The sequence below is a fragment of the Oreochromis aureus genome, linkage group 10 (assembly GCF_013358895.1).
Source record: "Oreochromis aureus strain Israel breed Guangdong linkage group 10, ZZ_aureus, whole genome shotgun sequence".
Lineage (NCBI taxonomy): Eukaryota > Metazoa > Chordata > Actinopteri > Cichliformes > Cichlidae > Oreochromis > Oreochromis aureus.
The window spans coordinates 191961-208426 of NC_052951.1; the positions used below are offsets into that span (position 1 = coordinate 191961).

General features: G+C 41.8%; 1 protein-coding gene and 1 long non-coding RNA gene across 2 annotated transcripts; both read left to right on the forward strand.

Annotated features, from left to right (window-relative positions):
• Positions 1 to 2984: 2984 nt before the first annotated feature.
• Positions 2985 to 6583, forward strand: LOC120442330. The gene is made up of 3 exons (XM_039618726.1): positions 2985 to 3275; positions 3357 to 3406; positions 4302 to 6583. The coding sequence occupies exon 3, from the start codon at positions 4689 to 4691 to the stop codon at positions 5358 to 5360; it is 672 nt and encodes a 223-aa protein (XP_039474660.1). The 5' UTR covers positions 2985 to 3275; positions 3357 to 3406; positions 4302 to 4688; the 3' UTR covers positions 5361 to 6583.
• A 539-nt stretch (positions 6584 to 7122) lies between these two features.
• Positions 7123 to 10433, forward strand: LOC116326798. Its single transcript, XR_004199953.2, has 3 exons — positions 7123 to 7999; positions 8088 to 8223; positions 10256 to 10433. It is a non-coding gene; the product is annotated as an uncharacterized LOC116326798 (long non-coding RNA).
• The last annotated feature ends 6033 nt before the right edge of the window (positions 10434 to 16466 follow it).

Below are 16466 nucleotides of genomic sequence, written 5' to 3' on the forward strand. Positions count from 1 at the left end.
TTCAGCCATGTCTATATGCTCTTTTTTCATGCTGTTAATATAGGGGGAAAAAATCAACTTTAATCAATAAACTGATTAAAGAAGCATTGTCTATGGAGCCACAATCTGATCCTGTAGTGTAGCTGCAGTTTGCACATTTCATGTATTCTCAGCCAGATTTGGTTTAGAGCACAGCCAATATTTAGCATAAGTAGATTTAAATTCACACACACTGATGATGGCAAGCTACATTGTAGCCACAGCCACCCTGGGGCGCACTGACAGAGGCGAGGCTGCCGGACACTAGCACCACCGGGCCCTCTGACCACCACCAGTAGGCAACAGGTGAAGTGTCTTGCCCAAGGACACAATGACTGAAACTGTCAGAGCCGGGGCTCGAACCGGCAACCTTCCGATTATAAGAGGAACTGTCAACTCTTGAGCCACGATTCAGTCATCCACCCATGTGTGTGAATGTGTAAAGCGCTATACAAATACAGGCCATTTACCATTTAAATTGAAAATTTTGTTTGAATTCTGCAATTGAAGACATGCTCAGTTATTTATGAAATTGTCTTTGTTTAAAGCAAGACATGGATTTGTAACATGGGGGTGCATATCTTATTCTGAAAAAACTTTAACAACTAATAAGCGTTACCCAAAGCCAATCATCATCATCCAAGGCATCAGTATGGCTCTGCTTTGGAAAGACATGAATTATTAAGCACAGGGGATATTGTGTAATTGTAATTGTGTAATTTTATTTTATTTTTTGTCTTTGAACCCTTTTATAGCCGACAGGTATTGAAGACACGTTTTCTAAGAGGATGAAAGTTGGCATTGTGATGGTGAAAGAAGAAGACATCATCGATGTGTTGGTTGTCCTTGAGGCGGCAGTAATCCTGTCTAATCTGAGGGATGTCTCAAGTGCCATTTCCATGCTGATGGGCCTTCTTTTTGCCTTCAACATAGACTATCCAAAGGAACTTAAGGGCATCTTTGAAGTCATTCAGAACATCCTAATGAACATTGGTGGAAGGCAGTGCATGGTCTAAGAAACAGACTCTTGCAGAAAGCCATGCAGAACTGTAATTGTATGCTCACAGCATACAATTGCCTTAGTGTTAAGGACAGTTTTTATTTTACTGTTTGTTTTTTTATTCTTGCAAGTTCTCATTCTCACTTTTGTATGTCACTAAATGACTACACTTTACATTCCAGATTAGACAATTACTCATTTGTTCATGGTTTAAGAAACTTATGTGAGCAACAATATAATGGTGTACTCTGCAGATGCTTATCTCATGCAAGTAAGTAGTTTTTCCTTTGTTTTGCAATTGAGCAGACTCAAACTAATGTTTCTGAAATATTCATATTATCAAATGTTTCAGAAGCATGCACTCATTTTCAGAGATATTGGTTCTGTGGAATTTGTTGCAATTGTAAACGAAGACAAATACAAGAGTTTGATGTCTTAGTTGTTATAAACTGATCTTTAGTGTCACTTATCAAAGATTTAGTACTATTTTAATATTTCAAGTTTTATGCTAACAGGTGTGACTGAGCTCAATGAAGTTTAAAAATTTTGCAAATGTAAAGAATAACTTTGCTAAAATAGCAAGTGTCCCGTTGATACATTACATTAATGCAGACTTTATGTTGTTACTTCACAAGAATCACTACTGCTCCTAGAGTATTGGTCAGAATTTAATCTTCACCCAAACTGGGCTCAAGACCAAGTTCAAATTTATTGTTTCACAGGGAGCAACCTTTGAGTTTTGATGGATTGTGAGCCTAATGAGCTACGTCACTGATTTTTCTGTTTCTCAGATGACTAAGATGGCACAATAAATGGTGAATGTTGGGTGCTCATGAGTAATAGTCTTCTCATGTTCTTAAAACAAACTTTCTGCCTGAAATGATCAGATACACTTTAATGGAATCTGTGGGTTTTTATTTTTTTTTCTGTAAACAACAGAAAATTAATTTAAAGGAATGTAGATATTTAAACCTGAGATCTAAGATAAACCTAACAGGTAGTTTTGCTGAAATGAATGTTAGAAAGCTAAAAAAAAAAAAACAACAAAAAAAAAAACTTAAGATGTTTAATACACATTTTTCTTTACATCCAGTCAATCAACTCTGATAATTAAAATGAAACTGATTTACAAGTTCACTCAGCTACCTCAAGGAGCTCAGTTAATTAATAAACTTAAATCAACTTAGCTAACAGATTATGTTAGTTAAGCTAAAATAGATTCCTAAGTTAAAAGAACTACTAAAGTATTTGAATTAACTAAAAAACCCAAGTCAACTGAACTAGGACAAGAGTTTAAACAATAGATTATTTTAATTTAGCTGAAAGGGTTTTCCCAAGTAAAAATGACAATTAAAGGAGTTGAACTGACTAACAAATCTCAGTCAACTAAACTAAGACGAAAGTTTAGACAACGTGATTTTTCATCAACATTTGGTTGTGTTATAAGAACAAACTCTATTTCTTGACTTAACTTAAAATTTTAAGGCAGCCCTTTACCTGATATTTTTAAGTTGAAACAACAAGTTATATTTTACAGTGCACCCCTTAATGCTTAGTTGATTTAATTGACTTTAATTTAATGCATGTGTAAAAAAAATTGCACAGAAATCAATAATTTCAATAATTAAATAGATTAAATAGAGGTGCTGGGTTGTTGACCCACCGTTTTGTGTTTAATATGATTATTGTCTTCTGTTCTAGTTTATTCTGATTTTAGTATCCATCCCCCCTTGTGCCCTGTCCGTGTCCCTGAGTTCGTGTTGTGGATTTCCTGTTTTATTTTGAAGGTCTATGTCTGTTGTCACTGCGTTCAGCTTGTATCCTTCGGTCGTCTTGTGTATTAGGATCAGTTGTGCTTCCCACCTGTGTGTCATTACCTGGTCTCCTTCTGCATACCCACCCATATAGTGGGTGTCGGTATGCGTTCCTTGTCGGCTCGTCTGCGTTTCATGGTGTTTTGGTACTCTGGTCTGCGTCTCTCTGCCCTTCAACCCATTTTGTCATTATTATCAGGTTTTCAGGTTTGCTATTAGTTTGACCAGTTTAGGTTTCTTCAGTTATTTGTCATGCCTCATTGCCTGTTCTGTCACTCCACCACTTTGTAAATAAACGTCACTCATATCATCAGTCTATTGCATGCATTTTGGGTCCTCATTCTCACAACACCTCACGGCTCGCCTCGGCAGCTGTAACATGAGGAAATGCTAGGAAGGCGTTTCCCCACACCTGACCCACATGAAGACTGAAAAGAAAGAAAGTAAGTATGAACAAATGACTTAATCTGTAAAATAATAAAATTTCAAGAAACATGTAAGTGAGTATTTGCCTTATTTTGCAGAGTGTTTGATTTGCTGGCAACAGAACGCTTACACAAACAAACCCGGGACAGTGAGTGCAGCAATGTTACTTGACGAATAGTAAATCATAGCAAATAAATAGAAACCGAGTAATGTGCAAAATGTGGAAACAAAAAAAAAGGTCAAAACAAAGGGGACAACTGCTCATCCACTTTTTCACATGCTGTATGATTTTCTTTAAATGACTCTTATCTGTTTTATATAATTAATAACGTGAGTCAATTTCTAAATGTATTATTGTGTTTATTTTTATTATGAGATAATTACTGTTGAGTTGATAGCTAAATTGAGTCTTATTTTGTATTTGATTAATTTCTTGTCAAGTATTAATGCTGAGTTTTTTTAAAACTCATTCCTGAGTTGTATTTTGACATTGTTGATCTCATCTTTTATTAGATTAGTAGAATGTGTATATTTTTAAATTAATTACGAGCTGGGTTGAATAGCTATGATGTTGCTTGCTTTAAATGAAGACCATTAAGTTTGCAGTTTTATTTCAAAATTAAAATAAAATAGAAATCTGCAGTTTCGGGAAAAGAAAAAGCATTCTTTTGTCTTTTTCAAAGTAGAGATTGATTGGCAAATTCTTAGTAATTAGTAAGTTGAATTTCATTTCCAGTCCAAAACAATAGGAGAAAAAAATGTAAGTAGACCTGGAAGCATTGTAGTCCTTATTCCTAGAAGAAAAACAAAATTACATAACACAACATAAAAACTTAACAGTAAAAAGGGATCATAATTTTAACATAAACAATAAATAGAGAATTTAAATAAAGGTGTAGTGGTGGGCATTTTAAGAAATGCCAATTACCAGATACTGGATGGTATAGAAGATAAGAAAGCAAGATCTGCAATGGAAAAGAAATTAAACAAGAGATGGGATAAGTGGAATAAAAGAAGGCTATGTATTATCTTGTCTTGGGGAGACCAATGCCCAGGAGTGCAACCATATTCCAAATAAACAAACAAGCTAATGAAGAATACGAGCAAATACACTCAGAATGGAAGGAAGGAGGGAAGAACTCAGGAGCCTCCAAGAGGAAGGAAACGGACAAAAACGACACTACGAGATGATATGTGCTATTGGATCCTAAGAGAAAAAGGAAGACAAGTAAGAGTTCAAGTGAGAGGTAAGTGACGGGAAAAGGTAGAATTTAACAAAGTTTCTTTAAACTTCAGTATTGCCAAATAAATGAATCAGTTGTCATATAACTAACAACATCTGTTCTATCATCTCTAACACCCTGGAGGACAACGGGGAGAGTTTAGACACTCTCCAAGATTACATCGACCGGTGCTTCCAAGATTTAATAATGAAGAAGGCCCAGAGTGCATCTTCCCCGGCCAAAATTGAGACACCGTCATCGAAGAGATATCGCCCGGCAGACTCCCCCAGCACAATATCGCCTGCCGGAAAAGACATTGCAGACATCCTGGAATCAATCGACAAGCGATTGTCCAGTTTCGATGCGAGGCTGTCCCTGGTGGAAATTTTACACCGGGAATTTAAATCTCTGAGAGAATCTCTGGAGTTCAGCCAACAGCAGGTGGAAACACTTGCTGCTGAAAATGCCACCCTATGGGAGTCGGTCAAATCTCTCACCGATAACGTGACCCAGTTAAACATAGAAAATAAAAAAATAAAAGAGTCCGTTATCGATCTACAAGCCCGTAGCATGCGAGACAACCTTGTGTTTTCTGGTATTCCAGAATCTGCCAGAGAGGACGCGGAGGCAACGGTGAAAATCTTCATTAAAATCCACCTGAAGCTGCTGGAGGACACCGTAAAGAGTGCATCGCTTGGGGGCCGCGAGGTCGCCGACCGGAAGACCACGTCCAATTGTGGCCAAATTCGGCCAATTCAAACAGAAGGAACAGGTGAAGAGTCACGGCAGGGAGCTGAAAGGAACGGACTTCAGCGTGAACGACCAGTTCCCCAAAGAGATCCTGGAACGACGCAAGGTCCTGTTCCCAATTCGACGTAGCTTCATCCAGAGAGGCTCCCGCGCTGTCATCGCCGTGGACCGGCTCTACGTGGACGGACAGCTCTACTGCGACCCCGGCACCACTCAGTGGTTATATTGACTGCACTCCAGATAAGAACCCACTACACTCTTTTCTTATTCATTCACACTCTCTCCTTTAACATGTGTTTAACCTAGTAATATCAGTATGATGTCATAGCAGATATAACACGGTCACCCTCCGTCATTGCTTTAATTGGAATGTTTCCGTTTCTTTTCTCTTTTTTTTGGCTCACCATTCTCCTGGTTTCTTTCTGTCTCTTTTCTTTCACTGCTGTGATCACCTACTTCCCCACTCACCTACAAACAACACCCTCTATTTCTGCATATTCACACACCACGATCACCCAAACACATGCGCTCAACGGCAGCACACTTACAACAACCTCACAGCGCACACAGTCTTATAGGACACACACGCAAGCCACGCTTGTTCATATTAGTTAATATACACACACATAGTCAGACTTATGGAGCCTCTAACCACACATTTTGTTTTCTCTTTCTATTTATATGTATCACTTTTACATAAGTAGATTTAAGGGATAACTATTGCCAAAACGCAACCTGGGCTGTTTTTTTTTTTTTTTACTGTATCGATTTTGATGCGCTCAAATTTATGCCCCGCCCCCCTAGTATTCCCATTCACTGGCTATTGACCACAAAACAAAATCACGGTCAATCTCAAAAACGGCTCGTTTGTCGTAATTATGCTTATAGATATATGTTTGTCTCATTTACAGTTAAAAAAAAAAAAAAAAACAGCCAAGGTTGCATTTTGACAATAGCTATCCTTTAAGAACTGTATATTTTACAGTTAAGAAATCATTTATCATTAGATCTGTTGTTGGCAGCACGTTTTGTTCATTTCTGTGCATTTTGCTCAAGCACTGATCAAACTTTGTCCATTTTTTGCTGCAGAGGGGATCCTGTCAGTCCAAAGTGAACTCCTGATGGACATTGAAGTACTCCTGCAGAGCTTGTATCTTCGACACCATGCGCATTAGAAACTCCACTGAGTCCTTTCCTTCACCAAGGCAGGACCCAGTGACTCATTACTGTTGATAGGTCAGGGGCAGGTAATATTTTGTTTCATGTTTATTCATTCCTCCATGGATTACCAGCCATATATATGGACACATGCTGTATTCTCAAGATCTATGCTGTTTTGTAGGAATAGAGAAAATGATATATTTAGTCTGTTTTCAGATGGTATGTCAAATTTTCTCATTGTTTATCAGTAATATTCACTACCTTGGTTATATATGAGCATCTTTAGATTTTTCTATATTTAGCGGTTGCAAATGTAAAATGTACGGTAAACCATTTATGTTCCTCATATTGTACTGTATTTTTAGCGGTAAAATACCGGCAGCTGTGGTTGCCAGGAATTTACAGTAAAATGTATCTGGTCAAAATAAAATGCTGTAATTTGTTATACAATTTCACTGTGTTTTTTACTGTCAAAGGTTTTAATAAGGTTTAACATATTTCTGTTATTTTTACAGTTATTTACAATAATAGGGTCTATCCTATTACTGTTAAATTAACAACAAATTACTGTAAATATTATTATATTATAACTTTTTTTTTTTACTGCAAATATCCGTAAAAAGCTATGGAAAGTTGCATTTTTTACATTAAATTGCTGTATAATTGACAAATATATTTGTTTTTTTCTATCATGATTTTGGTAAAATAATATGTTGTCTTACCTTAAAATTTAGGGTTACAAAACCAGTATACCGTATTGTCTTTTACAGATCCCACATTTTTTTCACGGTATATTCCTGGCAACCACAGCTGCCGGTATTTTACCGTAAATTTGACAGTTTTTTTTTTACAGTGCAGGCCCGTGGCAGGCCACCTGAGCTGCAATGATGTTGCCGCTGCAGCCGTGGCAGGCTGGCGGAGCTGCAGTGCCACCACCACTGGACACGTGGCAGGCCACCACAACCATTTCGCCGCTGCTGCCTGACCCATGGCTGCCTGCCGGTGCTGCAACGCCGCCACCCCTGGGCCTGTGGTTGGCCACCTGAACTTTCTCACTGTTGGACTTGTGTCGGGCCGCCAACATCACCGCCTGCCGGCTTGGCCAACTGGACTGTTTCAAACCCCCGCCAGGAGCGCGGCCAGGTATTTGAACTATTAAACTGGGACTTGTTTTTTGTTTTTTGGCTGGAGTGTTTCTGGCCCTCCATCCTGTACCTCCCACCACCCGACCCGGGTTGGTTGGCCTTGCTGCTGGTTTTGTTTTCGGGTTGTTGTTGTTTTTTGGGGGCCTCAGGAGCCAGCCCTTAGAGGGGGGGTACTGTCATGGCCTGGGTCTGGTGACCCAGAGCTCATGTATTTCTTGTATATGTTTTTCCGTATGTTATGTTTTTGGTGGTTTTCTCTCCCTTTGTCCTTTCTCCCTGTGTTCTCCCGGATGTTTTGGGGTCGCTGAGGGGACTGCGACCCGGAAGTGTTCCCGCACTGGAGGCTGCCGAACCTGCCGCTCATTAGCCTTCCCCAGCTGCAGCTGATAGCCTCATGAGGAGCGTCTTATTTAAGAAGGTGGCGGAGCTCCAGTCGACGCGGGATTATACTAAGTCGAACCTGTAAAGTATCTCCGTTGATTAGTGTGTTTGTGAACAGCTTTGCTACTGAAGGCTGCCTGCTGAGCTGTATCTGTTTTTGTGTCACCAGGAGTCAGGAACGTTGTCACAAGGGGAATCATGGAGTGGAATCGGGTTTTAGGAGTTGTCACCTTTTCACTGTTATGGACACGTGCACTGTGTGGGCTTCATAGAGGAATCGCCACAGGAGTCACAGTGCTGGAATTGTATGTAGTTGTTGTTTCTGTCCACTTACCATAAATAAATCCACTGTCCTTCACTAGAGTCTCGCGTTTGGGCCCTACTTTCTCTGCAACTCCACGGTCTGCCGTCGCAGCCCGTGACACAGAGGATCAAAATGAATTGAAGTGTATGCAAGTGTTGTATATGAAACACATGGCTGATAACTGTTCTGAGGTTGTGTTTCCTAAAGCACCGAACTCGACGACACCGCCTGTTTTCCTCCCAAAGGATGGTAACTGTACGTGTTTGATGCGGAGCCATATCGATTCATTAAAATCCTTTTAAATGCACAATGCAGTAACTCCAGCAACACTTAAGGGAAGATGAACAACTTTAATACATTGCCCATGCAAGAATAATTTAACTGATAAAATTAGAATAAAAACATAAAAAATAACAAAAGGGTTAAGTTCACAAAAACTCATTGATAGAAAAATCCTCATTCATACCTCTGGGGTGCAGACTCTTAAAACGAATATCCAAAATGCTTCTCTTTTTCCCGGATAAAATTAATATTACCACCTCTTTGGTTTAGTTAATGGCTTCAATGCCTAGAAAAAAGAATGGTGAATTTGGATGTTCGAGTTTTAAATTGCCAGAATCTCAGGTTTAACCCCACAAAACTATTTCAACAATAATAATGGATTGGATTTCATATAGCGCTTTTCAAGGCACCCAAAGCGCTTTACAATGCCACTATTCATTCACTCTCACATTCATACACTGGTGGAGGCAAGCTACTGTTGTAGTCACAGCTGCCCTGGGGCAGACTGACAGAGGCGAGGCTGCCATATCGCGCCATCGGCCCCTCTGGCCAACACCAGTAGGCGGTAGGGTAAAGTGTCTTGCCCAAGGACACAACGACCAGGACAGAGAGCCTGGGGATCGAACCGGGGATCGAACCGGCGACCTTCCGGTTGCAGATACGCTTCCCAACCCCCCTGAGCCAGGGTCGCCCCACAACAACCACCAAAAAGATAAATTAGCAAATGAGAGCAGGTCAATGGATTTCGTAAAAAGACTTGAACACAAAGCGCGGATCCGACGCTTCAGAATGAGTAAGATGTTGGCTATCTAACCCAACAGCACGTACACGGAAAGCTGTGGCTGAAAGTTGACAGCTCATCGTGCTTTGTGTTTACGTCTATTTTTTTGCACTACATTTTCAAGCTGCAGGTTTCATCACTCTCCAACCAAAATTGCCTGAATCATCAGCAAAAAAAAGATCCAAACTAAGCTTCACATTTCGCTTCACATAAACATCGTCATGAATGCCCTCTAACTTATGCTGGTTTGCTTCCACCGCGATAAAATGACACTTTTCCTGCAGAGTTCTCTCTCCCTCTCTCTGTGTACTGTTTTTTTTAATGACTTCTAACAAGAATGCCTCATTTCTGCTGTTCAAAACTGAAGAAATGTAAACTATTTAAAATTACGAAAAAATACAAAACACTGCACAATAAAACCTCTGTAACTTTGCTCTGCTTCACTTAAACAGCATAAGGTAATGCTCAAATGTTGAGGTTTTCTTCCACTTTTTTTTCTACTGCAGAATATTTTTTAGGTTATCTGCTATAAAAAGCCAGGCCAGGAAAATCTCCTTCATGTTTTTCTGTTTCATCCTCAATTACTTTGACAGGAAGGCATCTGCTGTGATGCATACTGTCAGGTCTGACGGTGCCACGACCGGCGCCCTGTGTGTATGTGTGTGTTTGTTCTCCTCTCTCTCACTCTGTTTCTCTCTCCGGCTCCGCTACAATTGTTACGCGGTTGCGTAGCAACGGGAGATCTCCGACCCGGAAGTGCTGCCACTCTGAGCTGTCCCACCTGCGACTGATTCCTTGCCAGCTGCTGCCAATCATCCACCATCGTTGGCAGAGCTATTTAATGGTGTGGCTGAGTGACAGACAGCGCTGGCGTATTGCACCAAGCCTTGTAGTGACTCGAGCTCAGCGAGTATAAAACAAGTGTTTGATAGCGGAGGAAGGCTAATCGCGTCTGTTTGCCTTTTCCCAGGAAACGAACGACACGGAGAGATGGAAGGAGAGACGTCACTAGTTCACGAGAGCTGTGTGGACACACGAGGGGAGCACTGAAGGGACTTTGCACTGTGGATAACTGTGGATTGGCTTCACTGTAAATAAAGACACTGTTCAACTTTAACGAGAGGTCCGCGTCTGGGTTCACTAACTCACCACCCTTAACACATACACCTCTGATGAAGTCTCACAAGTGTCAGTACTGAAAAAATGATCAGTATTATAATATTTCTGACTGTTCAAGCCAAAATTTCCCAAATCAAATCAATTAGAATCAAAATGAATAGAATCGAATCGGGACCATGTGAATCGGAAACAAATCGATTCTAGAAATCAGTGACATATCCAGCCCTTGTCAAATTCCTCTGAATTTCTGCCACCAAGGGCACATGCATTTTTGATTGGTGGAGGAGAGAAACTGTTGAATTCCCTGCCCAGTACCAGGTCAGGTATTGGTGGAGGAGAAAGATGTTGAATTCCCTGCCCAGTACCAGGTCAGGTATTCGGGTTTGAATCAATTGTATCCATGGTGTGGATGAGGTCCATCCTGAGTTCCTGAAGGCTCTGTACGTTTTAGGGCTGTCTTGGTTGACACACCTCTACAATGTTGCGTGGATATCAGGGGCAGTACCCCATGACTGGCAGAGCGGATATTCGAGGGTGCATGGGAGTTTTGCTGAAACAGTCTACATGTGATTTGTGGACTCGGAGAAGGCATTCGACCGTGTCCCTCAGGGTGTCCTGTGGGAGGAGCTGCAGGGGTATAGGGTGTCTGCCGTCCATTCGAACCCTATACAACTATTGCAAGAGCTTGGTTTGCATTGCTGGCAATAAGTCGGACACGTTTCCAGTGGGTGATGGGCTCCTCCAGGGCTGCCCTTTGTCACCAATTCTGTTCATAATTTTTATGGACAGGATTTTAAGGCGCAGCCAAGTGACACAGGGCTTTCACTTCGGTGGCCTCAGAATCTCGTCTCTGCTTTTCGCAACACTCACTGGAACGGTTCGCTGCCGAGTGTGAAGCAGCGGGAATGAGGATCAGCACCTCCAAATCTGAGGCCATGGTTCTCAGCCGGAAAAGGGTGGAGTGCCCACTCCGGGTCGGGGATGAGTTCCTGCCCCAAGTGGAGAAGTTCAAGCATCTCGGGGTCTTGTTCGCGAATGATGGGAGAAGGGAGCCAGAGATCGACAGATGAATTGGTGCTGCGGCCGCAGTGATGCGGACGCTCCACCGGTCCGTCGTGGTGAAGAGGGAGCTGAGTGTAAAAGCAAAACTCTCAATTTACCGGTCGATCTACGTCCCTACCCTAACCTTTGGTCACGAGCTGTGGGTAGTGACCGAAAGAACGAGATCGTGGATACAAGCGGCGGAAATGAGCTTCCTCCGAAGGGTGGCTGGCCTCTCCCTTAGAGATAGCGTGGGGCTCAGAGTACGGCCGCTGCTCCTCCGCATCGAAAGGAGCCAGTTGAGGTGGTTAGGGCATCTGACAAGGATGCCTCCTGGGCGCCTCCTGGGAGAGGTGTTCCGGGCATGTTCCTCTGAACGGAGGCCCCAGGGCAAACCCAGGACACACTGGAGAGATTATATATCTCGGCTGGCCTGGGAACGCTTTGGTGTTCCCCCGACATTAAAGTCACTTATAGCACTTATAACTTAAAATGTCTGTGTTCGTTTTGTTCTCATGAGGGGGCAGGTTGACGGTCTGGAAGATGACCAAGTAACTGACTGAATGGGGATGACAGCTGATTTAGCACTGATTTGACTTGTGGAAGCTAGCCATAATAATCTATCTTCTTGTCACAATACAAAAACTTTACAGCCCAATTCAGGGTAATTGTTGGAGTCACATTGTTAAATATTGTCATTGTGTTACTTAAATTTGTAAGTCTTAGTTCAAGCAGCATGATCAAAGAGATTTTGAAAAGAAAAGTGTCTGGAATTCTGTAAATTGCTTGAAGATGTTTCACCTCTAATCCGAGAAGCTTCTTCAGTTCTAAGGTCAAATGGTGGAGAGTCCCAGATTTAAACCCAGTGGGGACTCTCTGGGACTCTTCACCATTAGACCTTAGAACTGATGAAGCTTCTCGGATGAGTGGTGAAACGTTTTCAAGCAACTTACAGAAGTCCAGATGCTTTTCTTTCCAAGCTCCTTAGACCTTGACTTGGATGACTGAGAACCTTCACAGACGATCAAAGACATTCCTTTGTCTCTAACCACCTCTCCAGCCAGTTTTTTTAATGGGGGAGGCTGAAGTGTTTTATTATAGGCACATCCTATCTGAAGGTTGTGTTTTCTTATGTAGTAAGCTTCCTACCTTCATGACACCGACTGGGGCTGCCCTTGCACAAGTAAAATCAATCAATCACTGATTGTCTTGCTTTTCTTTAACGGGAATAAGTTTCTAAACTAGCGGGGCCTGTGGAAGCGCAGACCCAACATTTATTTGGTCCTTCTGAGCCGGAGCCCAACAAGTCGTGTCCACCAAGGAGGGGGAGACACCGCCTCCGCAGTTTGCTAGCAGCTAGATGTCTGGGACGCCTGGTGAAAGCCCTGGTGCTTTCTCAAAGCTGAGGGCGTTGAGTGTTTGGGTTCTCCACCAATATCTAAGGAGGATAGAGCTCTCGTTGGTGCCTATTTTGCGTGTGAGTGCGGGACAGACATGGTCCATGTGAGTGAGTCTGATTGTTGTTTTGTATGCAGTCACTTCAAAGCTGATGAGCAAGCTATATATTTTAAGAGCCGGAGCTTCTTGAGAACGCATCAGAGGGAGGGAAACAGAGCTATGATAACTCGAGCGTGCAGCTATCTGTGACTTGGTGTTCACTCTCCCTGCGGTTGAGTATCACTTACTGTTCCTGCTCAAACACAGTGGTGTTTCTGAGTAGTTTATTTTCTTAGCAATTTTATTACAAACTTCTAAATACTTTCTCATCCCCGAGGGTTTGGAGACTTCTAACCCTAGGGAGTTTATTTCCCATCTCCTGCAAGATCTTCTGAAACTGAATGAAGCACCTCTGTTAGATCGGGTTCACAGGTCCCTTGGACCAAAGCCCAGAGAGGGAGCGCCTCCTCGTCCACTCCTCATTAGAGTCCACTACTTCCATGTTAAGGAACAGTTGCTACGTCTTGCAGGGGCAAACTCTCCTCTACTTTACCAGGGCAGAAGGATCTCCATCTTTCCAGACTTCACACCTGCAGTGGCTAAAAAACGTTCACAGTTTACTGGTGTCAAGCGCCTTCTGCACTCTTGTCCTGGGATTAAGTTCGGCCTGTTCTATCCCGCGGAACTGAGGGTGACACTTCCAGATGGAGCTGTACGTAAGTTTACTGATCCTGCGTCTGCCACGGACTTTGCCAATAAGATCCTGGGGGGCTCTGCCTCTCAAGACACATAAGTGTCTTAGTGCATTGGGCTGATATATCCATCTTGGTTAATTGCTGTAAAATATTCTATTCTATTTTTTTTCTCTCTCTCTCTTTCTTCACTGTTTTCTTATTTTTTATTGTATCTTATTGTATTTTTTTTAAGTAACATACTTATGTTTATTAGAGGTGAGCTGGATTTATAGGATGTCTCGTTCTAATATATTTTCATACAATTCTTGTTTTTGTCTCTGCCTTGTATTGCAAGGAGCTTGAACTCAACTGGGACTTCAAATGGTTGGGAGGAAGTGCTCAGGGGTGTGTTTGGTGGGGGGTGCACGCATCTTGTTAGGGAAGATGCTTCAGCATTTAGGGGGAAGTTTGGGTGTTTTTTGTTTTTTATGTTGTACTGTTGTACTGTACACTGACTTTGTTTTTTCTGTGTTTTTCATCGGTCAGCTTTGGTTTTTTTCAATCTATGTTCTAACATGGTATCGCAATTAAATATTAATAATCAACAAGCAGGTCACTCGTTAAAGTTCTGTAGCTGGAATTGTAAAGGTCTGAACCAACCTATTAAAAGGAGCAAGGTCTTCCACCATTTGCAATTTTTGGGCGCCCAGGTTGTGTTTTTACAAGAAACACACCTAAAAATTTCAGATCGTTTTAGACTTCGTAAGGGGTGGGTGGGCCAACTCTATCATTCTACATTTAAATCCAAAGCTCGTGGTGCTGCTATTTTAATACACAAATCAGTGCCATTTGTTTCTTCTAATGTTATAGCGGACCAGAATGGCAGATTCATTATTGTAAGTGGTAGTATTTTGAACACTAAATTTATTTTTGCCAACGTCTATGCTCCCAGTTGGGATGATCCAAATTTTTTCAGCACTTTTTTCACTAAAATTCCTGACTTGTCTTCCCACTATTTGGTTCTTGGTGGCGATTTTAATTGTTGGCTCGAGCCGCTGGATCGATCCTCAAATAAGCCTGGTAGGCAATCCAAGTCTTCCAAAATTATTAATATGTTCCTTGAAGAATTTTCTGTTATTGATGCCTGGCGTTTTCTCAATCCCACACGTAGAGAGTACACCTTTTTCTCCCCTGTTCATCATACATACACTCGTATTGATTACTTTCTACTGAACAGTCGACTTACTTCACAGATTCACTCTTGCTCTCATAGTGCTATTGTCATTTCAGACCATGCTCCGTTGACTCTAAATTTAGCAGTGGCCCAAAGTTCTCCACCAGCTCCATGGCGTTTGAACACACGCTTGCTGTCAGACGATAAATTCATCACATTTGTGAATTCCAAGATAGACTTATTTATAGAGACAAACATTACACCAGGAATATCACCCTCCATTTTGTGGGAAACGTTTAAGGCTTTTATCAGGGGACATATTATATCTTATGCTGGTTTTGAGGCAAATCAAATAAAAGCAAAGTTTTCTGAGCTCATAATACGCATATCGCAATTAGATGAGTTGAATGCTGTCTGCCCAGCACCAGAGGTCTATAATGACAGGCTGTTTTTGCAGACTGAATTTGATCACCTGTCCTCTGCTCGGACTGAAGAGATGTTGTTGAAGTGTCAGCACTCCCAGTATGAGTATGGGGAAAAGGCCAGTAAACTGCTCTCCCATCAGCTTCGTAGTGCAGCAGCTGCACATTCCATTCCTTGGATTCAGACATCAAGCGGTGTTTCTACGGACCCTAAAATAATTAATGACCAATTTCAAGACTTTTATTCATCTCTTTATGCGTCTGAGTGCGCATTTAGCACTGAGGCTTTGGACTCTTTTTTCAATCATCTTAAGTTGCCATCAATTGATCAGACACATAGCCTTCAGCTGGAGGGACCAGTAACTGTAGAAGAGATCCTGCAAGCTATCAGCAAATTGCAGTGTTCTAAGTGTCCCGGACAGGACGGGTTTCCTGTTGAGTTCTATCGTAAATTTATGCCTAAACTGGCCCCGCTCATGACAAATATGTATAAGCATTCACTGGAAGTTGGATCCCTCCCACCCTCTCTACTGCAGGCATCTATATCATTGATCCTAAAAAAGGATAAGGACCCATTACAATGTGGCTCATACCATCCCATTTCTTTGTTAAATGTGGACTATAAGATCCTTGCTAAACTTTTAGCGATGCGTGTGGAAGCAGTCTTGCCATCTGTAATTAACCCGGATCAAACAGGCTTTATTAAAGGGAGATATGCCTTTTCTAACCTTAGACGTTTGTTTAATGTTCTTTACAATCCCTCAGACTCCAACAGCCCTGAGTTTGGGATCAGTCTAGATGCTGAGAAGGCTTTTGACAGGGTCGAGTGGGGATACCTTTTTTATGTTTTGGAGAAATTCGGCTTTGGTAAAATAATCATCTCCTGGTGGAAACTTCTTTATACTTCCCCGCTTGCCGCTGTCAAAACAAATGGCACATGTTCTGACTTTTTTCCTCTGTTTAGGGGGACTAGGCAGGGCTGTCCCATGTCGCCGTTGCTCTTTGCACTTGCAATTGAGCCCCTGGCCATATCGCTGAGATCAAACCCAGATATCACCGGGTTACTAGATATGGTATAGAACAAAGGGTCTCCTTATACGCAGATGATTTGCTTCTTTATATCTCAGAACCAGCATCCTCATTTCCTATGGTGCTCTCAATATTTGAACAGTTTAGCCTTATTTCTGGCTATAAGCTGAATCTCACCAAGAGTGAACTGTTCCCCCTGAATGCTGCTGCACAGAAATATCAGTGTACAACACTGCCTTTTCGAGCTGTATCGGACAACTTTACATATTTAGGGGTTAAAATTAC

Excerpts from the sequence above, each read along its gene's own strand:
- LOC120442330 (XM_039618726.1), top strand. The coding sequence starts at position 4,689 with ATGAAGAAGGCCCAGAGTGCATCTTCCCCGGCCAAAATTGAGACACCG.